The sequence below is a fragment of the Meleagris gallopavo genome, chromosome 19 (assembly GCF_905368555.1).
Source record: "Meleagris gallopavo chromosome 19, MGAL_WU_HG_1.1, whole genome shotgun sequence".
Classification (NCBI taxonomy): domain Eukaryota; kingdom Metazoa; phylum Chordata; class Aves; order Galliformes; family Phasianidae; genus Meleagris; species Meleagris gallopavo.
In genome coordinates, this window is record NC_139422.1 from 1747343 (window position 1) to 1773563 (window position 26221).

The 26221-nt window shown below is 45.3% G+C and overlaps 2 protein-coding genes across 3 annotated transcripts in view; one reads left to right on the forward strand and one right to left on the reverse strand.

Moving 5' to 3' along the window:
* NELFB (negative elongation factor complex member B) overlaps positions 1-26096 on the forward strand; it is a 32168-nt gene extending 6072 nt beyond the window's left edge. The window contains exons 1-13 of one of the 2 annotated variants that reach the window (XM_010720767.2): positions 14721-14937; positions 15124-15287; positions 15472-15571; positions 16475-16705; positions 18135-18320; positions 19596-19708; positions 20380-20482; positions 21415-21510; positions 22194-22336; positions 23322-23428; positions 24368-24509; positions 25296-25404; positions 25651-26096. In XM_010720767.2, coding sequence (XP_010719069.1) covers positions 14836-14937; positions 15124-15287; positions 15472-15571; positions 16475-16705; positions 18135-18320; positions 19596-19708; positions 20380-20482; positions 21415-21510; positions 22194-22336; positions 23322-23428; positions 24368-24509; positions 25296-25404; positions 25651-25788 — 1734 coding nt within the window. In that variant the 5' untranslated portion in view covers positions 14721-14835 and the 3' untranslated portion in view covers positions 25789-26096. Of the gene's footprint in view, positions 1-14720; positions 14938-15123; positions 15288-15471; positions 15572-16474; positions 16706-18134; positions 18321-19595; positions 19709-20379; positions 20483-21414; positions 21511-22193; positions 22337-23321; positions 23429-24367; positions 24510-25295; positions 25405-25650 lie in introns of those variants that run through there. The other variant, XM_085239120.1, reaches the window with a different exon arrangement.
* On the reverse strand, positions 368-12501 carry LOC104913658 (ectonucleoside triphosphate diphosphohydrolase 2-like). The gene is made up of 9 exons (XM_010720766.3): positions 12256-12501; positions 9781-9898; positions 8227-8377; positions 7338-7497; positions 6055-6270; positions 4778-5050; positions 4128-4223; positions 3128-3256; positions 368-2124 (listed from the first exon to the last, which is right to left on the reverse strand). Exons 1-9 carry the CDS (start codon positions 12367-12369, stop codon positions 1894-1896), a joined length of 1488 nt encoding a protein of 495 aa, XP_010719068.2. The 5' UTR covers positions 12370-12501; the 3' UTR covers positions 368-1893.
* Positions 26097-26221: the final 125 nt, after the last annotated feature.

Genomic DNA, 26221 nt, shown 5'->3' on the forward strand with positions numbered 1-26221 from the left:
GTCTTGAGGATTTCCCCTCAAGACTGCTGCTGACTCCCCGATAACCTCAGTTTTTCTTCTGTGCAGGCTTGTCTGAAGCCCTCCTCTTCCTTCTTCAGATGGTTTGAGCAAAGAACACATCAAAGATGTTGACGTGTCTCTCATCAACTAAATACCAGCAGCCAAGTTATCTAAAGTCATTTTCTGCCTCCCTGCCACTGGGAAGAAAGTGCCTTCAGGGGTTCTCATTGTGTACCCCAGAAGTACACAGCGTAACAACTCCTGAGTAAACAGAGGCAAAGTCAGCATCCCTCATCCTCTCCTCTGAAACAGTTTGTATTCACAATAAAACCCCTGCTTTGATCTCTTGCCAAGAATAACACAGACAGTCTATTCAAACATCTTTAATAACATGATATAATTAAAAATATCTAACCTGCAACTCAAAGAAATGAATATGAAGCTTGTTTCAGTCTGTTTCCACACCCCTCCAAACTTGACTGACAGGTTCCAGACCTTCATTAGTTGGCCTGAAAATTTATGAACACACCAATACTAATAGATGGGGGTGGGAGGAGTGGGTTGTCCTATATGTGAATTAGGAACACAAGGGATTAATAACCAGGTTTGAAAGGATTTGAGTGCCATGGTAGCTTTAAATATCCTGCAAGGCAAATCATTGCATCTATGAGCATTTAAATTTCTGTTTTAAGTGGTCTGCAGTGAGTTGAAGGCACTTGGCCTTGGGCTTTAAACAACTGGTCTGTTTAAGTCTCTGAAGCATTCTGAGAGGTGAACTCTAAGTGCTTTAGTCAAAGGTCAGCATTTGTCTGAATCCATCCATTTTCTTCACAATAATGTGGAGAATTGTACAGCAGCTCCTGTTAGAAGAACAGAGCAGACCAGAGAAGCTGGAACGGCTGCCAAGTCCCAGAGGAATCCTGAATGTTGGACTGTAAAGTCGATTTGGTCACAGTCTAACATGAAAGTCGTCAGGCTGACAACTGGGAAAGCTGCTGCTCTTAAGTCTGTTCTTGCCTGAAGGACAGTGTTAGATATCACATTCCAGGGGCAGGGAGACAGGCAGTTCAGTGCAAATGAGTGAGCTGCCATCATGCACCCAATTTTAAGTGCGAGATAAAATATCTTAATATAAATCCTGGTTAAAGTGTTTAAATTGACAGTTTTAACCCTGAGTTACCACGACTCAGCTGAGAGACAGGAACTCCGCTGTGTGTCTATGCCCTTGGTTTCTCCTTTGATATTCTGTATGTTTTGCACAGAGCAAGACCAAAGCCTGTTGCTTTTGAAGGATTCGGTCAGCAGGAGCATTCACTGGGTGGGATACATGGATACTGTCACTGAGATGGAAGGACAGGTGAGTGGTGGCAGGAAGAAAATACAAGTTTTCTTCCTTGGAGAGTCCAAGCAGATCAGCAGCTGTATTCTGATTGTATTTTAAAGCTGTTCCAGTCTCCACTAGTGATATGTTGCAGGCATCTTCCCTCTTGTGGGCAAAGAAGAGGACAGAATGCCTTTTTAAATATAACTTTTCCTAATTAGACAGGATTATTCAATATTAACTTTACAATAGTGCTCCTGGCCCGCCTCCTCCTCAAGGGAATGTTTTCATTAGGTTGACACAAGTAATTGCAGTTGCAGCCCAAGCAAGATCTGTGCAAGCTGGTCTCATTTGGAGAATGTATAGCTTGTCATCCACTGTGAACCTCAGGCTTCCAGCATGGCAGAATCTGTTTTCTCAGTGTACAGTCGTGCAAATGGTTGCAAAGTGAAACAAGGTCCTGAGACTCTTGCAGGAAAACCACCTGCATCCTCCAGGGATTTTCACCTGTGTGATTTCTGTATATACTCTGTTGGCTGCCCTCTGGCAAGAGAATCTAGTCCTGGAATAAGTCAGTTGTCATCAAAAACACTGCTGTTCCTGTTACTGAAGCTGTTCTCCTTGACCATCACTCGGTATGAGATGCGCATGAACGAGCCAGTGAGCAGCACCACAAAGAGGATGAGGAGCAAAGACCAGACACCTGGGTCAATGCCCTTGAGGAAGCTTGGGCTGTCCTGGGTGATGTCATTGGTCAGATTCAGCAGGTATCCAAGAGTCCAGACAGATGATGTGTCACCAGTCTATTGACAGGAAAAGGAGAAGAGATCAGAAGAAAAACTGGGTAGAACAGCTGTACTTCTGTGAACAGAACTAAGACCTTGCATGCTTTTGTTGAGACTGACCCATGGATTAGGCTTGAAATGAGCAGCTCTTCCTCTCTTAGGGCTCTGAGTGCACTGCTACACCTTAATTGCCCTAAACAGCCTCACCTGAGATTTCCACTCAGCCCCTCTGCTTACTGCCCTTGGAGCTCCATTTAAGCTCTGCCCTGAGCAGCTCTTTCTTTTCTGAGCTGTTTTTACTCCTGCTCTCTGCCTGATTTTCCCTGGTGGATCTCTCTTGTAAGTAGTTTTGCTTGTGGCCCTATTGGCTGAATGAACCTCAGACTGATGTTGTAGGGCACTTGTTTCTGGCTTTTCAGTTTGAGTTTGCTGGATGGACCCTGGACCTAACCTTGGTTTTGGCTGGTGATTGCTATGTGGCTGGCTGAACTGCTATTACTAATGCTGCCCTGCTCACATCTGAGGGGAGTCACACTTCTATTAGTGAGCTGACAAATTGAAGAGTAAGCTTTTATTTTGTGAGTGTGAGGACCTGAATCAAATCCTACTTTCCTAAGTAGCTCCAGATCCTGGAGCAGCTGCCTTCACCAGCTGTAAAGCATGACTGGTTTAAAGGTGATTGCAGATATAGGGCAGAATCTTTTGGCTTAGGAAATATTATCCAAGCTTTGTCCATAGCCTTAAGTGATGACAAAGCAATCTTCCTTCACTTGCTTCTTGGACATGGATTCTTAAAGATAATATTGCTTTGAATAAGGTTTCGACCCATCTGTTTTTCATGAGTGGAATCCCTAGCTCTCTGACATTCTTTTTCTTACTTATAACAAATGTGAATTGATTTTGCAAAAATATCTTTTTGGAGAAACCTTGTTGGTTAGGTCTTGTAACACTGGAAGCAGTCTGGCTTTATTGAAATCATCTTACCTTTGTAATTGGATGTACCACACAGTAGATAACTGACCTGGAATGCATCCTGAACAGACTGATTGAAGTCAAAAACATATCCCTTTGTACTGAGATGAAAGATGAAGGCAGATACAATGCAGTAATCAGCAAGTGCATCCAGACTTGTCTGGGTCTCCTTGACTAGCTGGTGTTTTTTCCAAAGGAAGAACGAAAGGAGGAGAAAAAAAGTAAATATTCAGTAGTTAAATTTCAGGCGTGTTAAAAATGCTCCCTTTCTGTCTGGGACTGGCTGCAGGACTGGAGGAGGGGGTTTCAGTCCTGTCCTATCGTGCTGGGCTGTGGTCTGGAGACCAGTGCCACCTCTCAGTCCTTTTTCCCAATCTCTTTAAGAGACCTGGCAGTTTGGAGAGCTTCAGAACTGACAGCCAGGTCTCTTACAGCTGCATTGCAGGTCAACTGCTTGATAGGACTTTCTGCTCTGTGCTTAGGCTGAGCTAATGCTGCAGCCTTTCTCTCAGCAGGATCACTAACAAGGCCTTTCCCTTCTAAACAGAAGAGAAAACTTTAGGGAACTACTAAGGGGACTTTGCTACCCCACTAGCAAACCCTGTAAGAACTGGCTAGTTTAGATGTTGGTAAGGAAAGGCTGTCTGGTTGTTGTGTGCTTCAAATGAAGGTGCCCTTGTAAGACACCAGCTGAGGAAGAACTTCTGGAGACCCTGTGGCTTAGTCTGCATGAGCCCAGATGAAGTGGGATAGTCCCTGGAGTCTGAACAGATGTGTTCCTTACACTGAAAGAACAGAGGATAACAGGAATATCAAAGTGATGTGCAGGAGTGAGTAGACAGGCTTCCTGCTTACTCCTTTATGTGCAGTATAAGGTAACTGTGGCTTCTCATGTGATTAAATGTAAGTGTACCAAGGGTAGCAGCTGAGATTGGAGAGGAAGGAAAATAAGCCTGTGACTTATAACTCTGTTAGTTTTGACCCATGTGGGCTTTTCCAAAAGGTTCCTGGCTTCCCACTATCCCTGTACAATAAATTATTCCATTTACCTCTTTGACAGACATCTCACAAAGCTTGTTGACTGCCTGACCCAACTCAGGAGAGGATGTGGTTTCCCTCAGGAACTCCATGGCCTCAGAAATCACCTACAATGGCAGCAAAAACAATTGTCACTTCCTCTCTCTGGGTGCTTTCTCTGAAATTCACTGTCTTTAGAATCTGGTCCTGGCTTAACACTCTAATGATAGATCCAAGGTTTCTGATACCAGCATGTGGATGGTGGAGCATCCTGGATGTCTGCTCAAAGTGGGAGTGGATCTTTTGCTTCACCAAGGACTTGGTATAAGAGGTCCTGCCCAGTGTAGCTCCCACCTTGCCCTGTACCTGCTGGATCATGTGAGCTCCTTTATGGCTCAGTGAAGCCCCAGAGTCTGACAGGCAGACACTGCTGGAATATGGAATGGAAAGGCTTTCTCATTGCAGTTGGTGGGAAGCCTCTGGTTCTTATTTGAATTATTCTTATTTATCCCAGTGATGGGGAGAGGACAAGAGAGCTTGTGTGGCACTAAGCAGAGCACTGGCCCACTTGCCTAGTAGAGGACGTTGTGACTGTTCCCTCTGTATTTATTAATGACTGAACTGGTCCCATTTATTGTATTCCCAGTAGTAATTGGCTACCCCAGAGTAAATGAGAACCCACCAGAAACCTGGTTTGGAGGGGTTTGGCAGCACTTTTGGGGAAATTATTGAGGAAGCTGCAGGAAGAGGAGGAGTTGAGCAGTCTTTGCACAAGTCTCATGCAGGCAGAGGGATTGCTGGTGCCGGTGATGTTGAAAACCTGGTCAGGGTTGGGGATATCCAGTGTGTCATCACTGACAGTACAAGGCCCTTTGTGCACCGAGTTCCATTGCACTTCTTGGAAGTAGCTGAGGGGCCAGCAGGGGTTAGGCACAGTTTTAGCACTTCCTTGTTCCTGGAGAGAGAATAAAACAAGGGCTGTGAGAGAGGAGGTTGGCATCCCAAGGCTTTATAGATAAAATGCACGTGATGAGGAAGAGTTATTTTTTCTAACACCGTGTTGTAATTGAGTGGGCATGCTGCAAAAGGTTTGTCAAACCTTATCTCAGCTATTGAACTGCAAGACCCAGACTGATGCAGCAGGATCCCAGCTCCTGCTGAGTTCAGTGCAAGCTGCAGCAGCTGGATCTCCTGTGGGAGGCTGAGGAGTCCTGGCTTGTGGGAATCATGGCCCTACCTGCTCAATAAATTAAGGTACTCTTTCTAGTGAAAGGCTGTTCTGGTCTCCTTTCCATGTGGTTCCTGTTTTGCCCACGTTCACAAGTCTGATCACTGAAACGGAAGGTGATCCCACTTACGTTAGGCAGCCAGCCAGGTGTGGGTAAGTCACTGTTTTATGATGCTGCAGCCCCCATGCTCTCCATTAGCAAGCGTGACCTGGGTGGCATGCAGGTGCCCAGCCCCCTCTCAGTTGGCTGCTTGCCCACTAAAGCTGTGTGGGGCTGAAGAAGCCCTTTGAGAATGAGTGTTCTTCATCTCTAGGAATTCCCCAGCATAACTGTGGGTAGCAGGTCTCTCCAGGATATCCAGGTCTCTACCTTGAGTGTGATTTTAGCTCCTCTTTGTGCTCCACTATATTAAGTAGTGAGCCAAAGATCCTGTCAGTAGGAAACCCCAGGATGGGTACCTTTATGTCTGCTTGGAGGGCATTGGTTCAGACATCGAGAGCATGTTTGACAAATGCCCTGGGTTGGGTTTTGTTGTTGTTTTTGTTGTTGTTGTTGTTGTTGTTGTTGTTGTTTTTGTTGTTTTGTTTTTTAGATATGTGAACACTCTCTGCTAGAGACACATACTGACATTTTGCCTATAAGCAGCTACATGTTATGCAACTGTCATTTGGTACAAAGGGCTGACATGATATCTAGGAACCTTCCAAGAGCCCTTTTGGCAGATACTCACTTGTATGAGCATGGAGAGCAGCCTGCTGCGGAGCTGGTCTGTGCCGTGGCAGGGACAGTGGTGGGTGTACACTGTGTGTGTCTGCCCATACAGCTGCAGCCTCACTCCCTCCTGGTTCCCTTCTACCTTGGAAGTGAGCTGTGTTGAGGCTCCTCCTATGGACAGGACTCCTGCCATTCCATTTCCAGATGGGACCATTTGTCCTCGCCAGTCGTACTGACCCAAAAAGAAACAGAGAAGTAGTTCTTAAGGCTTGCTACATCTGGGTTTTAGTCAGATGCAAACATTAGTGTACAGAGAAAGCAACTTCTGGTGCAGTAAAGCCCACCTGTTTCTTTCCCCCCACAGGACACCGGGATGCTAAACTGCTGGCTTTGGAGGGAACAATGGCTGTGCAATGGCTGCCATCTGCACAGAGCTCCCCAAAGTGAGAGCAAACAAAGCTCAGCACTTGGGATAGCTGATCTCAGCAATAGTGTGAGCAGGGGAGAAGATGGTGGTAGAGAGGGAGAGGGAGGTTCCCAGGTGGGCAGGTACAGGCTTCAAGTGCTGCCTCAGTGCTGAAGCACTCTCCCATCAGAAGAACCCTATGGTTTCATCTTCCACAGAACTCATTTTGCCAGTGCTGAAGTTTATGATGTGGACAGGAAAGCTTACACTGACTGCAGACATGAGCACTCTGTTGCTAGCCTGGGGAATCTGCTTTGCTGCCAGCAGGATTAGCAATTTCCTAGCTGGCGCATGCTTGCTGCAATTTATCAGACCTGCCTTTCACTTCCCTGCTGTGGGGTAACTCAGTTGCTGCTATCTAGCCTGCTTTTCTTTTGCACTTTGAATCCTTCCTGAGGTGCAGCAGATTGAGAACGTATGGAGTGAGCAAGGAAAATTAAATATATTTTTGTTGTTGTTGTTGTTCCTTCTGAATTAGTACCTTCTGAATACAGAGCAGGGCTCTAGCATGGGACACCCAGCTATACTCCTGCTAGCATCAGAATGAGAGGAACATCTATGGGTTTTTTCCTTGCTTTGCTGTTTACAGGTTGTTGCCTGCAGGCAGCAGCAATGCATTTGGAAGTAGAACTGTAGGGACCTGATCAGGGGAGGACCAGGCTGTTTAAAGTTATCGATGCAAGCATCCTTGATGTGTTGTCCAGAAAATTAGGGCAGCTACACGAGCATGTGTAGGCAATGTTGTATTTGGTCCTTCAACTCATTTTTAACCATATCGCGTTCCCTAGCCAGCTGGTGTTGGATGTAACATGCCTCCTCTAGAAATTCTTTACCTTGAAGAAGTTCTCCAGAATGTAGTTAACAGCAACCCAGTTGAATGCTTCCTCATCTGGACTGGACAAGATTTGTACCCTCTGAAAGTCAAAGGGGGATGACTTCAGGACCACAGTCAGGGCTGCAAGGAGATCATCAGAGAGGGTGGGATGGCTGAGGCTAGATAGAAAAGAAAAAGAGGGCATGTTTATTGTGCTTTGCCAGGAGCAGTCCACGGTGGGCACAGCTGCAGAACATGTGCTGTTCTCCCCATTTTTGGGTAGCAGCGTGGTGAGACAATAATCCTGCTGCTGCTTCCCTCTCCCCTTGCACAGCACTGGTGGCAAGAACAGCCTGCACAATAGAGATAGAGATATGATTTGATCAGCTGTGCCACCATTCAAGAATTTTGGAGTTTAGTACCCTCTGCCACTGAGAGATGCTGTGGCCTTACCCCACTGACTTTCTCCCTCTAGACCTTACTCTCCCCCAGTGTCTGAAAGGAGACAGTTCCCAGTAATGAGGTGACTGAGAGCAGTTTCCACAGAAGTGTGTATCATAAAGTGGATCTTCCCACCACTGCTCCCAACCTGCTGACAAGAAAAACCTCTGCAGCCCGTGCTGCGTGTCATGTCAAGTGAAAACAGCTTCCAGACTGACAGATGTTTTCCCTGGCCCTCATTGCAAAAGTGACCAGTAGCAAGACTCATCTTCATAGGTGCCCTGGGAGATGTGGTGTAGTCACAGCCATGCCGTACTCCCCTTGAGTGCATGGGGAACTGAAGAAGGTTTACCTGACCAGCAGATTAGGAATGAAACACAGTAGAGCAAACGGTGAGATTTTTGTTTACAGAATGATCCGCATGATGTGTGCTGATCTCTGGGTGTGGGTTTGCAACATGCACTCACTTCAGCTGCCTTATGCTGGTGGTTGCTCCCAGGTACAGGGGAGTCTGGCTGTGCTGCTCTGCCGGGATCTTGCTCTGGGCCCAGTTCAAACATGTATCCAAGATCTTTCCTACTTTCTGAGGAGAATCTGAGTAGTTGAGGATTTCTGGACCTGAGGATCAGGGGAAAGAATGGAATTTTCTATGGAATATGTGGTAGAAGTGAGAGCTGTTATTAGAGAGCCTCCAGGACATGCATAAAGACAGGACACTTCACAGGTGGAACAAAGGAGTTCTTCCTGTTCTTCAGTCTTGCTCTTCTGGGAGCAAAATGGTAAACATGTGAATACCAGTTTGCATTAACCTAACCCCAGCTATGCTGCTAAGATATCTTGTGAGTGACTGTGAATCAGATGCATGGCTGCTGCAACAGCTGAAGCTGTCTCAGCCCACAGAGGGGGAAAATTGTGGCTTTAACCACTTTAAATGATGAGCAAAAGGCCATGCAGACAGCACTGAAACTGATGTGCCAGATCCTTCCTCCAGCCACTTCCTCCTGTGGTTTCTGAACCCTGAGCCTACAAGCAAGGCACCTCTGCTCTAGAGGAAGTTGGTGCTGTGCAGAGGGAAGCTGCGTGCAAGCCCTGACTCATCTTGCCAGCACAATTCAGTGTGGCTTTAAGTGTTGGTTTTGAACTACTGTCCAGAAAGAGCCAAAAGCCTTGCTTCCTCATCCTCTGCCCCTCTTGCCTTGCTGGCTTTGTGTCCCTCTCCCATCAGCTTTGCTGTCTTGGGCCCTGCATGGAGCTGAGCTGCTATTACCTATGGCCATGCAGACTGAGGACTGCCTCTCTTCTGGGAAGGAGACTTGCCTTGGTCTCTTCCTACTGCTGACAACTTACAGCCGTTTCAAATAAGTCTTTGAGCACTGAGCTACAGCTGCTTTTTTTAAACCCAGACTGTGACAGCAATCAAAGGATACACAAGGTTTCAGGGAGCCTTGTTATATTATTTGTGGGTGGCTTACTTTGCTAGCAGTCTGCAAGAGCATCAATCCCCTGCTTGTTCTCTGGTTGCTTTGCTACTGAGAGTTCAGGGTTTCCCAGTATCCTGTGATAATCACATTTCAACATCAAAGCAAAGCAAGACTGAGAGATTAAAAAAACAAAAAACAAACAAAACAAAAAAAAAACCCCAAGCATTAAGGCATGAGAACCCTTTTTGATGGCATCTGTGGGGCTGAAGCAACTCAAACTAGTGAGCAACACCCTGGTATTTTCCAAAATATGACACCTAAAGCTGAACAGAACTCATGCTTTTACCATCAAACCCTGCATAAGGGGTTAGAACTGTCATGCTTGGAGCACAGTGTGGAGGAGGGAGAAGTTGCCAGGAGTCACCCTGTGGCCAGGCTTGCCTCCATTGCTGCCATCTCCCCTGGGGTGAGGAGCTCAGCAGCATTGCCTTGATATAAGAGCCAAGGAAGTTGCAGTAATGGACCATGTGCAGTTTTTTTCTGTCTTTATCCATCCCATACTAATTCCAGAGACCAGCAAGCATGAATCTGGCACCTTACCTTGCACTGTGCAGGAACTACACTCTTTGATCACCCCGGTCTTGTTTGCCTTGGTGGTGGTCCACTGGTAGATGAACAGGATGGTGCGGGATGGGCCAGCATCCACAACAATGCCATACTGGAAAATCCCAAAAACATTTTAGATGAATACCACTGAATGCTCACTTCTTTGTTATTGTAGGGTTGCTAAGTGTTACATAGGTACCCTGGGTTGCCTACACTGCATTATTCGAGTTAACTTTTTACATTCAAAGAAAGAGGTGAAGACAAAAAGTGAAGTGCATGTGCAGTGAACCAGCAGCATTACTGAATGAGAAGCAGAAGGAATAGAAAAATACCCAGAGATGTGTAATTCCTACAGTGGCATGCTCTGTAGCTGTTCCTGAAAGCAGGCAAAGGGCTTCCGTTGCAAGCTGAGCTATCTGGAACTCAGGAGAGGCTCTAGTGCAATAAAAGAGAGATCTATGCAGTCTATCAGCTGATTCTGAGACTGACTGCTCTTGGGTTGGTTTGTTAAAGAGGGAAGGCTTTCATGAAGCACTCAGAGGGCTGTGGCTTGTTCCTGCTTCTGAAGAAGCTGAGAATCTCACATCCCTACTGCAGGGAGGAAAAGATGTGATCTGGGTTTGCTCTGATGTGTGCCAAGCCTGTTGAAGTTGCAGCATGCACTCTTAAATGCAGTGGTCCCATGGAGATCAAGATGATGTCTCGGTAGAAACTGCAGCAGCCAGCATGAGATTTCTCAACATATTGTGCACGGCCATATTCTCCTGTTGTATAGTTACATGGAAAGCCAAGGGTTCCCCAGCATCCTATGATAATCACATTTCAACATCAAAGCAAGACTTGAGAGATTAAAAAGAAGAAAACCCCCAAGCATTAAGGCATGAAACCCTTTTTGCTGGCATTTGTGGGGCTGAAGCGACTCAAACTAGTGAGGAAAACCCCAGTATTTTTCAAAGTATGACACCTAACGCTGAACAGAATTCATTCTTTTACCGTCAAACCCTGCATAAGGGGTAAGAATTGTCATGCTTGGAGCACAGTGTGGAGGAAGGAGAAGTTGCCAGGAGTCACCCTGTGGCCAGGCCGAGGGCTTTCTTGATCTCTTTGCAGTGCAGGATCTGATCTGGTTGGGTAGCCCAGTGTGGAGCCAGGAGTTGGGCTCACCGGCCCTTGTGGGTCTGTTCCAGCTCAGGGTATTCTATGATGCTATACTGACTGAGCTGGAGTACCCTGCAGCCCATGCTCAGAACAGCCTTTGTGCTAGCATAGGGTTTCACTTCACTACTGCAGTCTGGGACACCTCCTACACAGATCTGGGAGGTATGTGGTAGCGTATGGTCTTACCTGCATCTTGCACAGAAATATTCATAACTGTGACTGAGTGGGAGGGGAAACCTTCAGAGAGGTTTGTGCTGTCAGAAAGGTTTCAGCAGAATATGGAGCCTGGCTGCAGCCCTGAGCACTGCCTGCACCCTTCTGGGAGCTTCCAGTTTCACTGGGCTCAGTGCTGGGGCCAGAGCCCAAGCAGAATGTGGAAGGACGCAGTTCTGCTCAAGCCTGCTGGCAACCTCCTACATGAGTGACAGCTCATATTTCTGGCAGGGACGTGTCAGCTGCACTAGGAGAAGAGGAAACGAGTGGTCTTGGCAGAGAAGCTGGGATTTTTTTCTCCCTCAAAAAATGAGAGGCTGCTGCTGGGAGCGCAAGGGGTCACCGCATCGATGCCACAGATCAACGTCAGGGAAGGACAGAGAGCTGCTGGGAAGAACTTGGAGCAATAGGATTTTTTTTAAATCCAGTTCAATTTGACAAGCATGAGAAAGGGCAGCATCTCTAACCTACTTCTTTTAAACCAAATCACGCAACTGAGCTCATCTCAGCAGCTTTGCATCAAGAAGCATGAGCAGATCTAACTGCTGCTTTGAGCAGGCTGAATCTTTGCCTAAAATCAAGAGAATAAGAGACAGAAGAAGAGAAGTAGAAAATAAAGCTCTACTGTTTTTCAAGAAGGATGCAGCTCTTTCCCTGTGCTGAAGCTGTGGATCCTTCCTGCTGTAGGATGGCTCCTGCTGTGGGCTGCTTCTGCCCAGCCTGCGCCGAACATCACTGATGGATGGATGATGGTGAGCCTGCTCCTTCCCTGAGCAGCTGGGCTCTTGGGCCCAAAGAGGGTGGTTTGTCTTCGGCTGAAAAAGCCGCGGCATGCTGAAGGATGCCCTCCCATCCTCAGACTTGTTCTGATCCCTCAGTCAGTTGTTTCAGGCTACAAAGTCACTCAGTAGTGCAATGAATGTAAAAAGTAACAACACACCTGTTTGTAGTTCAAATGTCTATCTTGCACCAGGGAGGAGCACAAGGAAACTGGCAAGTTCTCCCCAAGAAGCAGCCCTGGAGCTGAGGACATTGTTTTTTGCATGTTGCCCTGTGTGACCTTGTTTGCCCACCCCTGGCAGAGCCATTCACCCTTACCTTGGTCCTGAGCGGGGCAATGGGCACATCTTTGGTGGAGACGCAGAGCAGCACGATGCCTGTCAGTCCTGCCACGATCACCAGCCAGGGGGGAAGGAGCTCTCGCCAAGACATGGAGCACTTTATACTTTTTCAGACAGTGAAAGAGGAAGCACAGGAGCAGCACAGAGCCCACATCTGACAGCGGCTGCTTTCGGCAGGCTTTAAAAAGAGGAGAAAGGCGGGGCCGGGGCCAGTCTCTGGCTTCAGCCCAACCCCAAGCCGCAGGACCATGAGAAGCACATGGGCTGAGCCACGAGTCCTTCGGCCGGCCATGCAGTTGGTGCAGCCGTGGCTTTGTGCCATCCCGGCGCTCACTCAACAGCGCTGCAACCTCGAAACCGCCCTGGGCGATAGTGTTGAGGTAAACAAAAATGCTGGGCGAACTCTGTTTAATAAGCAGAAAGCAGGCAAACTCTCATCGCTTTGGTATTCTGTGCCTGGCAGTGCTAGTGAGAGCTGCCAAAATTAGAAGTCAGGAAACTCCTTGTAGCTGGGTTTCCTTTTCATCCGAGAGCTGCGCACGGCTCCACTGTGGGTCTGGGGCACTCCCTGCAACATGCCTTTGTCTGTGAGAGGTGGTTTTGGCACGCTGGGAAAATGTGTGTTTGGGTTTCCATGTGCAGGAGGCTCTGGGTGGCTTGCCCTTTGCTATGGGGGCTGCTCGGGCCGTTTGTCCACCCGAGCTGAGATCGCTATCAGTGCCTGCTTGCCCCTTCTCAGCATCCCCATGGGAAGGACAGCCCTAGACTTAACAAAACGTGCCCCTCTTCCTCCTTTCCAGTGTCACAAAGACACATCTCTGAAACCAGAATTTCTGAAGAAAAATCTCATAGCCACAAGAGGGATATTTCCTTCAAGTATTCTGATCTGTTTCCTAGTGATTGGGTCTAGTAATAAAACTGCAGCTGCTCTAAAAGTTTTTTGGCTTGAGCAAGTTGGGCCGTTAATTGGTACAGACCTCTTGTCCCTGCGGCCACTGGAGGCTTCCCCTGTCAGGCCTCTTCCTGCAGAACCAAAAGAATTGCACCATTCTGATGTGTTTGGAGATGTCTGTCTTAGTGCTAGTGCCTTGTTTTCCTGCAGGTTCGGAGTCATGTTGGGGTTTTGTGGCTCACACCAGAGTGTTTGTCTGAGGGCTCATGCCTGTGGGCTGCTCATGGCAGTTCATGCCAACATTGTGGCACTGATAAAGAGGCAACCTTGAGACAAGGGATCCTTATTTTTGCCCCTGCTTCAGGTGGACTGGGAGGCTCTAAATCGTGAAGTTAGAGTTGTTGTTCTGCCAACTGCTGGGCAACAACTGGGCAGTTGCTGGAGGGGTTTTTGTGATGACTTGAGTTTGAACTTCTTTGAACTAAAAATGTGCAAATATTCCTATGCAGCCACAAAGGAAAGTACTGCTTCTGTGCGCCATGTCTGGATAAGTTGCCTGAGGTACGAGGTGTCCGCGTAAAAACTCATAAAAATCTCAAAGTAACCCAGCTGGAGATTCCAGCCGGGCAGGGAAGAGAACAACCTGGGGCATGGCTGGAGATCTCATGGAGAATATAAATAGGATTGTTATTCCACTCTGTAGCAACTATCCTGAAAGTTTGGGCCTGTGGAGGCCAAAGGATGGTTGTGGAAGGGCCCCTTTCCCTTGCTGTCTGTTGCAAATCTCCCAAAACACAGCCAAAAGACAAGAGTTTGAGAGGAGACACTGATTTATTCTGCACAGGGAGTGAGGTGGGATATTCCCACAGATCTAGTGCACAGTCTGTACATTGGATTCTGTTTATAATCCAGTAAGTTTTCATGACTCACCTATCTAATATGTAATGACAGGACAAGAGGGAATGGCCTCAAGCTGCACTAGGAGAGGTTCAGGTTGGATGTTAGGGAGCATTTCTGCCTCAGAGGGAGGTGTTCCATCCCCCAGAGCATTTTTGTGGCCCTCCTGTGGATGTGCTTCAGCAGGTCCCTGTCTCTCATAACCACTCCTACCTATGGCATATTCATAGAATTACGTACATACAAGGTTACATGACGTATTTGAATCTTCTGAGCTCATCTGGGACCTTCAGTGTTCTCTGGTGGTAATTTGGGGAGGTGTCCCACTCTTCGGTCATCCACGGGTACAAGGACACCTCGTCCCTTGGCCGCTGTCTAGGAGTTGTACCTCCTCTGGATGGCTGTCCTTGTTCCTTATTTATGGCACTCGGATCTTTGAAGAGAAGTTCCATCACAGGAAGGTTGTTTTTCCGAGATAAGGAGGACATCTGGAACTTAAAGCTGTGCTTCAGCCTTGAGCAAAATAGCTCAACCGGACAAAAATGTTAAATAATCGCCTTCTGAGTCATCACCCTTAATGACGTCGGCTGTATTTCCCGATCTCATCCCCTCCTTCCCGGGATCAGCCGCGAGGTCTCAGCTTCCCGGAACGTTTGTTTGGCGGATCGAGTTCCGGACGGACGGAGCGAGCGTCGGACCGCGCCGCGCTGGGGGACCGGGAGCGGACGGACCGCGGCGGGAGCGGGGCCGGCTGGGCGGCCGGCTGCCATGTACGCGGGGCTGCAGGAGCTGGGGGTGGCCAACGGCGAGGATCTCAAGGAGACGCTGACCAACTGCACGGAGCCGCTGAAGGCCATCGAGCAGTTCCAGGTGGGGCGGGTCGCCGTGGAGACGGCGGGGCGAGGAGGCCCCGGGTGGCGTCCGTGCTTTGTTTTGGGGTGAGAAGGCCGCGGGTGGTGCCTGTGCTTTGCTCCGTGCTCTTTTGGCCTCTTTTTTAATTATTATTATTTTTAGCAGCCTTTGCTGACCACTCCTGTCCCCCGTTTGTGTTGGCAGACAGAAAATGGGGTCCTGCTGCCCTCGCTGCAGTCGGCCCTGCCCTTCCTGGACCTGCACGGCACCCCCCGGCTGGAGTTCCACCAGTCGGTGTTTGACGAGCTGAGGGAGAAGCTGCTGGAGCGAGTCTCGGCCATCGCCTTGGAAGGGAAGGTGGAGGAAAGGTCTGTAGGCTGGTTGGTTATGTGGGGTGGGAGGGGGATTTAATGTGAATATTATCTGCAGTGGGCAAGTGGCTTCTGAAAAAGACTTGAGTCTTTTGGAGGCTCAAGTTGCAGTGTTTGAGATGAGTTTTGGACCTTTGCAGTTAAATGGTAGTTAGAGTCTCTTGGTCTTATTTGTTTTCAGGTACAAGAAGCTGGAAGATCTCCTGGAGAAAAGCTTTTCCTTGGTCAAGATGCCTTCCATACAGCCTGTGGTAATGTGTGTCATGAAGCACTTGCCCAAGGTAAAACTGCTGTTTAGGCTGGCCTGTTCTGTTGTGCCCATGGTGGTTTGTTCTGTTACGTCTCTGTTGTACGACTTCTCTTGTCTGTGCTGTTGGCTGGGCTGCAGGCTCCAGCTGCAGATGCTCTGCAAGCATCAATGCAACTGACTGAATATTTACTGGACTCTTGTGTCTGGTTAACAGCTTGATACGCCAATTTAAAAAGCATTTTAGTATCTCAAAATCAGGTGAGACAATTTCCTGATCTTATTCAATATATATGGCTTCCTAAAAGTAGTCAAAATCACCAGTAAGTGAATTTCCCTATAGCTGATATGGAAACCTATGGCAAGCTGAAGGTTTTTCAGAAGGTAATTAGAAGGATACAGGATAGAGACTCAAATTTGTGAAACAAAAATTTCAAGAAGCAGCTTTATTAAAAGCATTGTATTGTACTTAAGGTAATTACTAGGCTGGATGGGGCTTTGAGCGGCCTGATCTAGTGGGAGATGTCCCTGCCTATAGCAGGGGGTTGGATCTAGATGATCTTAAAGGTCTGTTCTAACCCAAACCATTCAATGATAATGGATTCAGAACTGTTCCTTTCATAAGAAGAGTTCTGTATAACCCCAAATCTCATTGTCATACATTTAGAGAAAATCTTTTGTCCTCTTAGAAAGGAATAAGGGAAAACTCAATGTGTTATTTGCTTGTTTTAAAAGTTAAATTCCTTTGGATTGCCTTACTGCTAATAGAGTAGGAAGGGCAGAAGATGAGTCTGTGATACTTTATTTAATTGCACTGCTATGTAAATTACCAGGTTACATGAGATTGTGATTTAGATGTCTTCTGCAGTCAGTTACTTGTTGGAAAGTCAGGCAGGTGAGGTTCTTGATATGGAGGTAACTGCTCTGTTGATCATAGGTGCCTGAGAAGAAGCTGAAGTTAGTAATGGCTGATAAGGATTTATATAAAGCATGTGCAGTGGAGGTGAAGCGCCAGATTTGGCAGGATAACCAGGCTCTGTTTGGTGATGAAGTATCCCCACTGCTGAAGCAATATATCCTGGAGAAAGAAAATATTCTCTTCAGCAACGATATTTCTGTCCTGCACAACTTCTTCAGTCCGTCTCCCAAAGCAAGACGTCAGGGAGAGGTAAGACAAGGGAATCTCTTACAACATGCTTCTGAATGTTGTTCATCAGCTTCCAGTCAACCTCATCACACTGTGGAGTGTTCATTTCACCCACCCAACTTTGCTACTGAAGAAGATCGGCCACTGAAATATGGGCCATTTTGTCTTGATCAAAGCATCAGGAATTATTTTAATAGCTGCTTGATGCTGTGTAATTATTTATTAGTGGTCATAGCTGTCCATGAACTTTAAACATTTTCCTTATTGCTCATCCTGGCAATATTGCTCAGCTGTTCTGAAGCCAGAGCCTCCCTATCAAATCAATTTGATTATCTTAAATGTCTTTTATTGTTGCATTTGTTATTTTTGTTGTGTGGTGTGGGGTGGTTTTTTTTTTTTTAAGCAGGACAGACAGACACCAATTCCTTAATATTATTTTTAATGGAAAGGAACATTGGAAGTTGCAGCTATGTTTGCATTCAGAGAAGTTACTCTTTGGGTAGAATTGCATCAGCTGAGGTGGAGCTGATCTAATACTGCTGCTGGGAGGGCAGGTGCTGCACCTTCCATCCTTGCCAATTGCTCTGGTAATATCAGACCCTTTCATGAGCTGAGTCAGCTCATTAAGTGCAAATAAAATCAGTAAGTGGTTTTCCAAGACGGTGAGTTGAATCTGCTCAAAGATGAGGTAATCAGAACCAAACTGGGCTGGATTTCACTGGCAAGCTTGATGTGGGAGGGGAGGGCATAGGCGTAAGGAGTGGGTCTCTCTCCTTTTTGGTAACAGCAAGCCATTAGATTGGCTCAGCTGTAATTGGTCATTTCACCTTCCAGGACCTTTGCTCCAAAATACCAGAGTTCCTGGAAGGATCTTGCTATTGAGAATGCAAAGGAATTGCAGTGATAAGGCAGTATAATTAATTTAATTTCAGAGCATAGTACCTCTTTTACTTGAAGGATATAGTTTAGATCTGTTTTGCCCTCAGAAGCCCACTTTTAGTGCAAGTGCTCTGCTGTTGTTTCCTTTACTTTTGCACTGCAGTCTTCACCTTCATTCTCATGTCCTGTAGCCTGGAAGTAGTTAGAAATCCAAAAGGCTTCCAAAGAAAAATGAGCTGCTTTCCATGTTTTATTAATTGCAGATTACATTATTTGATATCAGGTACTGTTTAGCTGAGCACCTTGACTTTACAAATACTTCCTTTTTTTTTGTTTTTGTTTTTGTTTTGCAAGAGAGCCGTTTTTTAAATTCCTGGCTCTTTCAGTATGCCATGAAAAGTTTGATGAACATTACGAATCCTAGTTTAAAATAGCTGCTTTTAAGGAACTCTGGTTAATGTGGGTGGTTCAAACTTGGTAAATCATGTAAATGCAGGAATCACTTGCGTTTTGTGTGTGAAGTCACAGTATCTCTTGGTAGTGAGTGCATGTTTTTCCACTTTGGATTTAGGTGGTTCAGAAGCTGACTCAGATGATTGGGAAGAATGTGAAGCTCTATGACATGGTGTTGCAGTTCTTGAGAACTTTATTCCTCCGGACAAGGAATGTGCATTACTGCACGCTGCGGGCAGAGCTCCTGATGTCACTGCATGACCTGGAAATCAGTGAAATCTGCACTGTTGACCCTTGTCATAAGGTATTAGTCATGTGGGCAGATGGGAATATTACTGGAGAATTTTCTGTTTTATCCATTCCTGTGATACCTGCTGCCCTGCAGGACTTCAGCCCATGACTTCTCTCTGAGAAGAGAGTTCAGACCTTGAATCCAAGTCACCTTATAGTCCTTGGAACTTCAGGTGAAAACTTTGTCTTGGTTAACCAGCAGCTTGCTTTCATTTCAGAACCCATGAATCATTCAAATTTGTGGTACTTTCACGCTACTGGAAAAAAAAAATAAATCAAAAACATGAGCTAGCTCCAGGTTCTTAATCAAAGCTTGCTCTCCTTCCCGTTGTGGTGGCGTGACACACTCCATCTGTCAGTAAGCTATGTGTGTAACATGAAATACTTTGAATCTTGAGTTATAGAAACATAAAGCTATTAAAGTAATGGGATGTGGTGGGCACAGTGTTAATGTCACATCAGGATCTTGTTACTGGTGCTTTGCCCATAGTCAGCATTGTTCTGATCTACAGGAAAGCTTTTTTTAAAAACCCCTAAGTAATGCTGCTAAGCTTTGTGTGTATTCTACTTGCAGAGAATGTGTCCTAGAGTGATGATAAACATCACTGCATGCTCTTTAATGTCTTCTGATCAAGAGCCTCAAAATCAGTGTATAGACAGTGACTGAACAGAAAAAGGATCATTATTGTTCAAGGTGCAGTTTGTTGTTGGTGACCTCATTTTGCCACTGCGTAATGCAGAGACTGGTGAGAGGAAAATAAGCCATGATGAAACATTTCAGAAAGTTGAGCAAGTTTTTCTTTCTTGGCATCTGAAGTATTGAGAAAAGCTTAGGTGTTTTTGTAAGGGGAAAAAAAAAGCCAAACCCACAGGTAAAACATTTCACTCAACTGTCTTTCCATTTTGGTAAGAAAGCAGAAATGTCTCTGCTTTTAGTAAGCTCTATTTACAAGGTGGGAGTGGTAGAACACTGGCTAAAAAAAAAATCTCATGTTATTACTATTAAGTGATGTAGTTTCAATGGCCTTACCTGCCAAGGAATACCTGCCCCAGAAGGGGAGAAAGTGACAACAGTTTAATTTACATTGGAACTTCTGACCTCCTTTTGAGATGTTTTTGTATTCAACCTCCTTTGGTATTTGTGATCAGCTTGTTACCATACCCGAGTATATTAACAGAACTTGTTAGCTCCCAAGGTTTGGAGATCGTTCCAAGCCTGTTTTCCTTGATACTGTGTATTTTATTGCCAGTCTGTCATTGTCATGAAGCATTCTCATTTTCTGAGTAGTTCACGTGGTGCCTTGATGCCTGCATTCGGGAGAAGTTTGTGGACAACAAGAGAGCTCGGGAATTGCAAGGCTTTCTGGATGGAGTGAAGAAAGGACAAGAGCAAGTTTTGGGGTAAACTGCTTAGGCTGTTTATTGATAGACTGCAAATTGGGTTCCAGTTGTCACAATATGTGACGTAGTTCAGGTGTTAATTCTTCCCTAAAACCAGCAGGCAGTCAGTAGTTCTTCTACATGGTCAAATGCAGTGGATTCAGCAACATTATTGCACTAGAGTGTATTCTGACACCTTCTGGTGAGGTCCTTGGTAATGCTTCAGTTACCTTGAGTAATTGTTGCAGGTTTCTCTGTGACCTTGTAACTGTGTGAGCTCACACCCTTACACTTCAGCTCTAAAGACCTTTGGTAATTATTTTCTTTCACTTGATAGAGCAGGTTATGTGAAATAACATTCATGATGTTTTTACAAAGGCAGGAGAAGGTTTATGGAATGAAAACCTATAGGTAACAAAAGACAGAAATGTGAGTTTTATGTTACAATAGTTAAGGTATTGTTGCCCATTAACACAGCAGTTTCTGGGTTTTGTGTTGATATACTGCAGGTACTACTTTGACATTACATCTAATAGTTGACAGGATTGCAGGATTACAACAACACACTCTGTTCTGTGTTCAGTGAGACACATCTTAAGAAGCTAGTGTCCTACAGCTGGCTATGAAACTGGTCTGCTGCGATGGTGGGTAGGTGTGATGTGTATTTATTTGACTTCTGCCTCTTCTCTCAGGGACTTATCGATGATCTTGTGTGATCCCTTTGCCATTAACACCTTAGCCCTGAGTACCATAAGGCACCTGCAGGACCTCGTTGGGCAGGACACCTTACCCAGGGTGAGTGTTGCAGCAAGCGTAGCTAACGTGACCCCTAGCCTTAATTGAACAGCATTCATCAGCAAACAACTGGCAATGTAGAAGAAGTAGGATCAAGTTTTTAAATGCTTTTGTAAGTTGAAATAAGAGAAGTGTAGATCTGGCTTCCTGTTTGTATCAAATACCTCAGAGATCTGCAGGAGCTCTGTGTGGAGGGAGGCATTTTGGAGCAATCTGAATTCTTTGTATGGCCCATTCTGTCCTGACAGCTGTGTATGTATGTGCACCCCTACTTTGTCCTTCCAGCAGTGTACTAAACAGCAGCAGTCTTTATTCCCTGCCGTGGTAAATGTGATGGCTCATGTGACACTGGTCTGCTCTGTTGGCTGCAGTACAGTGCAGTTCCTGCAAGTAGTGTCTGCAGGAGGTTATTCAGTAGGAAGGGAAGGAGCCATACAGACATCTGAACTGTGTGAGGCATTTGCTGTCTTCAGTTCTGAGCTGTCAAATTTCGTTGTTGGATTAAATAAGTTCTTCATGGCAGTTTAAAATTGAAGATTGTTTTGGTTTCAGGGCAGAATATAAAGGCAAAACTTGTTCTTATGCACACTTCCTACTTCTGCTGAGATGATTTGATTCATCCTGTCAAGTTATATTTCAGTATCCTAATTTGGTTGGACACCTTCAGAAACAGTGTCCTGCTCAGATTGCCTGCATACTTCTTAGCACATTACAGAATGCTACAAAGAACAACTCTCAGCTATGTGTTCTTCTTGCAGCTGTTTGATTCCCATTTTAGGAATCGGCTATCAATTAAATTTGAGAACTGAATGCCTCTCCTGTTAGTCCAGGAGGGTTTTGAATGTAAACCACTGCTTCCAGATGAATACTTGTATGTGTAAATTGTGGAAGATCAAACTAGCTGTTTTTTCTCCCCCTCTTTAAAATTCGAGGAAAGCCCAGATCTGCTGCTGCTCCTTAGGATGCTGTCTTTAGGACAGGGAGCCTGGGACATGATTGACAGTCAAGTCTTCAAGGAACCAAAAATGGTGAGCCTTCTTTAGATCTGTTTCTTATTTGATGTACACTGTGTCCCTGATTTAATCTTCAAGTCAGCTTTCTGCATGTTTTTCAACAAGAGCTTCCTTCGAAAAAGCAGGTAAGTGGTCACTGCACAGCTGCTGAAGTGGGCATGCTGGGCATGCTGTAAGCTTCCTGTGCATGTTTCATTTCCATGGATGTCTGCCCTTACTGTTTCTAAGTTGAACTGTTCCTCTCTTAAATTCTTTACCCTACTGTTCTGTGAATCTGATGCAGCACTGTTTTCTGTGGAGAGAAGATGCACGTAAATACTTTATTTTGCTACTCTAGTTGTGCATTGATCTCTGTCAGTTTAGGGAATAAAGAATATGATTTGTAGTTGCTGTTAAAAGCAATGGTACCATCCTTAATGTGCAGTGCAGTGCTTGCTCAAACATCTCTTGGAGGAAGTGCTACGTCATTGTCCAGAGAAGGCTTTTGAACAGAATTAGGTGAAATACAGTTTTCCTCATTACCACTGGGTCGTGGGGAAGTTTCAAGGAACTGGGTGTCTGAAAGTTGTTTTCAGAGATGTAGGGTGGAGCTTATCACATTGCCTCTGTATTTGTTATGGTGCTGTGGAATTATTAGGTGGTGTGAACTGATTGATGAAAGCATTCTCCTTTTTCCTGTCTCCTTCCATCCCTCTAAGGAAGCTGAATTGATTACAAAGTTCTTACCTATGCTGATGTCCTTTGTGGTGGATGATCACACGTTCAATGTAGATCAGAAACTGCCCTCGGAGGAAAAGGGGCCGATTCCCTACCCCAGCACCATTCCTGAGGCTTTCACCAAGTATGTAATCTGTGTTCCCAACTACTTTTTACACACTGGTCTTGTTACTAAAGCAAAATATCAAGAAGCCAGTCAACACCGACAGAAGAAAATACTGTATGAGGTAAAGACTTTTGGGGAGTAAGATTTAGTCCTGGTTAATCAAACCTACACTTCACTTTTAGTGAAATGGGTTTCCGCCATGATTCCTCAAATGAAATATATCTACACAAAGTATGTTTCTTGCTTTGGCCATTTTACATCAGAGAGAATATGAAAGTACTTTGTAGTACTGTTTTCAAGTAGTGGTTTCAAATAGTGCTGACTGTGTGACTCTCCAGGCAGTGAGTGATGAATGCTGAAGTGATACCATTTCATCTGAGTGCAGCTGGATAAGTGCCCATGCCTGCTATCTGGGGAGTGCTATTGTGAATCTTATTTTACATCTTTGTCACACAAAACACTCTCTGTTGATAACTTATCACTGCAGGGGCTTCAAAGAGATAATTAAAAATCCTCTTTGTGTTTTCTCATATTCAGATCTTGCACTAATTTCCAGCACAATTCTTATCTGTATGCCATGATCTGGAGTGCTGAATCCCACTGGTTGGATTTATGTTTGCTCTGCGACAGTGCTGATGTTTGACCTCTAGGAATCCATAAAACAAAACACTGCTGTGCTTTCTATCATTTTAAATTACTTGAGCTTTTTTAAAAACTCTTTTTAAAATTATCACTTTTATCATTAATACTATTTAAAGTGTTCCCAACCAGATCCAACTGTATAACTGTGAGATAATGCAATGTTTGCTGAATGGTAAAATTGTCCTTGGCTGTGACAGTGGATTTAGTGATGCTTGTTATCTGAGTAGCTGCTTTCCTGTGGCTCTGAGGTTAACCATTGCTGCTATAACTGCTTGATTCCTATCCAACACTATTTTAATCTGTTTTAAGAAAAAAAAAGAAAGAAAGATTTATTGATTGAAAAGCTTTGCTCCTTTAACAGATTCTTGCAGGAGAACAGAATAGCTTGTGAGATTGGGCTATACTATATCCTTCACATAACAAAACAGAGAAACAAGAATGCTTTCCTCAGGCTCCTGCCAGCACTAGGTGAGTTTTTGTCTTGTCTTCTGTTCTTCAGCTGTTTCCCTTGTCTTGGAGACCCAGGGGTCAAGTAACAGCCTGAAATGAAACTGATTTCAGAGATAAATGCATACATTTTGCTTTTGCCTCCTCTGGTGACTTAATTGTTAAGCCCTGCAGAATGACATGTTTGTTTTTTGTCTGCAAATAGGATATTTTTTCTGCTGATCCAAGAACTTAGGGGTAGTGACTGAAGGTCAGTAGACATCAAAGGCTGTATTAACAATGGGATTAGCTGAGAGCTTTTATGAATGAAACTGAAAGATAAAAATTTAGGTGACTTAATTCTGCAGTTGCTCACAGTAATTGCATGTGGCCAGATATTTTTTGAGACTTGGGTTTGTGTGTTGAAAAAACCTGGAACAAAACAAGACCAAACACAGCCCTAAGTTCCTCCCTGGGGTTACCTTCTGAACTGACCTCTCTGGGTTAAGTTGTGTGACAATTCTGCAGCACGCTTAGGAACTGCTGCTCCCAGCAGTGGGGTGGATTCCCCACTCCCCCTGTTACCCAACACTGTTCTTTGGACCCTTTGCTTAACGGGCAGCTCACTTACATGGGTGACTTTTTCGCTGGTAAGCAGTTTGCATCTGTTCACTGTGGGGTCTGAGGAGTGCAGGGGGGTGGTTGTGGCCCTGAGCACAGAGCTGTGGGAAAGTATAGCAGGGGTCCCCGTGATTCTGACAGCAGCAAACTGCTCTGTGTGACTTCAGTCTTGATGGGAGACGTGGGTCTTCTTCATATTTTTCTCAGCTCTCTGCTCCTCAGGTGGAAGTTCACAGCCACCTGCCTGGGCTCCCTGTTGTAAAGCCAGTAAGGAAAAGTTTTTCACAGAGATTTCAGCAGGAATCTCTGCTGTGAACCGATATTTGCAAGTCTCAGTCTCTGTCTTTTTATGTTGTGTAGTCGAGACATTCAGTGACTTGGCCTTCAGTGATATATTTCTGCATCTGCTCACTGGTAACCTCACACTGCTGGGTGATGAATTTGCAGTTGAAGAGTTCTGCACCGGTCTCTTTGATGGCTTCTTTCTCACTGCATGCTCAAGGTAAATCTGATTTTCCTCAGAGGAAGTGAGTTTGTAAGATAAGTGAGGGAGGCTGTACTTCTTTGAACTGTTGTTTAACGTTTCAGCAAACTCTTCATGTACAGTTGAAATGATTAGTCTGATGCTTTTCCTTTTAGGAAAGGTATATACTGTGATAAAGTTCTTCACAGCAGAATTGCTGAATGTTTCATGTTGGTGTTGATTACCTGAACCACAATTTGTTATTCTCAAGTTGGAGTTACAGAAGATAATATCCTTCATGCTTTGCAGTGGCTGTGAATGTGAAGCGCTAACTGCAGCTCTTTGCTGTAAAGCTGCATGCAGAAAAAACCCGTTTGTTAATTCTCTTAAGCCAATGTGGTTTAACTGGTGGCTGTCAAACCAGATCTAACCTCTGGGAGGCTCCCCCAGAAGCAGTTTCCTCCTCATATGATGGGGGCAAAATATTCTCCTGTGTGGTCATATGGCTCATCCAACACAGCTGAGAGAGAGAAATTGCTGCTCTGTGCTACAGCCTCTGCTTAAAATCCGCCCCACTTTCCCTGTGGTTGCTACAGTTAGTTCACCCTGTTGATTTATTTATATGCATTAGTTGGAGATCTGAGGCAGGGTTAGCACTGTGTTACATGCAAGCAATTCCTAGGTATTTTGGAAGGTTACAGCAAAGCTGTCAGTCCTTAGTTGTGTTTGCTATTCTTCTGATAGCATTGTTGTAGCTTTCTCATTCTGTAGATCATGTTTGTGTATAACTGTTTCTCTGCTTTAAACTTGTTTCCTTTTTTTCAGAAAGGACAATGTACACAGACATGTACTAAGATTGCTGCTTCATCTGCATCACAAAGTGGCGCCTGCCAAATTAGAGTCTCTCCAGAAGGCTTTGGAACCCACCAAACAGGTAATGAGAAATGGAAAATTAATTGCAAATGAAAGCATCTGCCTTTCCCAGACCTTGCTTAATGGAATGTGTGCTTTGTTTGGTTAGCAGCTTTCCAAGTTGTCTTAATTACCTGGTAACTTCCTCTTTCTGCACTGGTTTGTGTTAAAACATGGAGGTTAACTGCGTGTTTAGTGCTGTAGTTAGTAGCAGCAGGAACGAAGTCTGACTCTTCTGGTTTTCCTTTCCCTAAATCTCTTTCTGCAGAGTGGGGAGGCTGTGAAGGAGCTTCATAACCAGCTCACTGAGAAACTGGAGCTTCGCAAGCCTAGTCCTGCCGAAGTGACTGAGACTCCCTCCATGGAACTGCCCTTGCCCACCGTGCCCACACCAGCCTCACGCTGAGCTGTGTTTGTTTTGCAGGAGTGAGACAGCAAAACAAGCCTCGTGCTCAGCAGCCTGAGGGCGCTGTACTGCCTTGTCAAGTGTCTGCCCGCAGGGTGGAAACAAAAAATAGCCACTGAAAAAGCTCTTTGGGGAAACACTGCGGTTTACCCAACTGTCTCTTGCTGGTTAGAAAACTCTGTATGCAGTGCATTGCAGAGGTTTACTTTTCTTAAAGGTAGCTGAGTGAGTGTCTTCTTGTAGATCTACTTACAACTGACTGTACTTTTTTTTTTTTTTTGAAAAAGAAAAGGCATATTTTTAAGCTTTGCATCTTGTATTCTTTAACTCTATTTCAAGAACTTATAACTGGCTGTCTAGTACATGGCTGAGCAGATAGTGTAAGCTCCCGAAGGCTAACCCGCTTTTTCCTGGCTGTTAGTGGGTTCCTTTG

Excerpts from the sequence above, each read along its gene's own strand:
- LOC104913658 (XM_010720766.3), bottom strand. The coding sequence starts at position 12,369 with ATGTCTTGGCGAGAGCTCCTTCCCCCCTGGCTGGTGATCGTGGCAGGA. Across the intron at positions 9,899-12,255 it reads TTGCCCCGCTCAGGACCAAG|TATGGCATTGTTGTGGATGC; the intron begins GTAAGGGTGAAT and ends GGGATTTTCCAG. Across the intron at positions 4,224-4,777 it reads CCCTCCAAACCAGGTTTCTG|GTGATTTCTGAGGCCATGGA; the intron begins GTGGGTTCTCAT and ends CTGCCATTGTAG.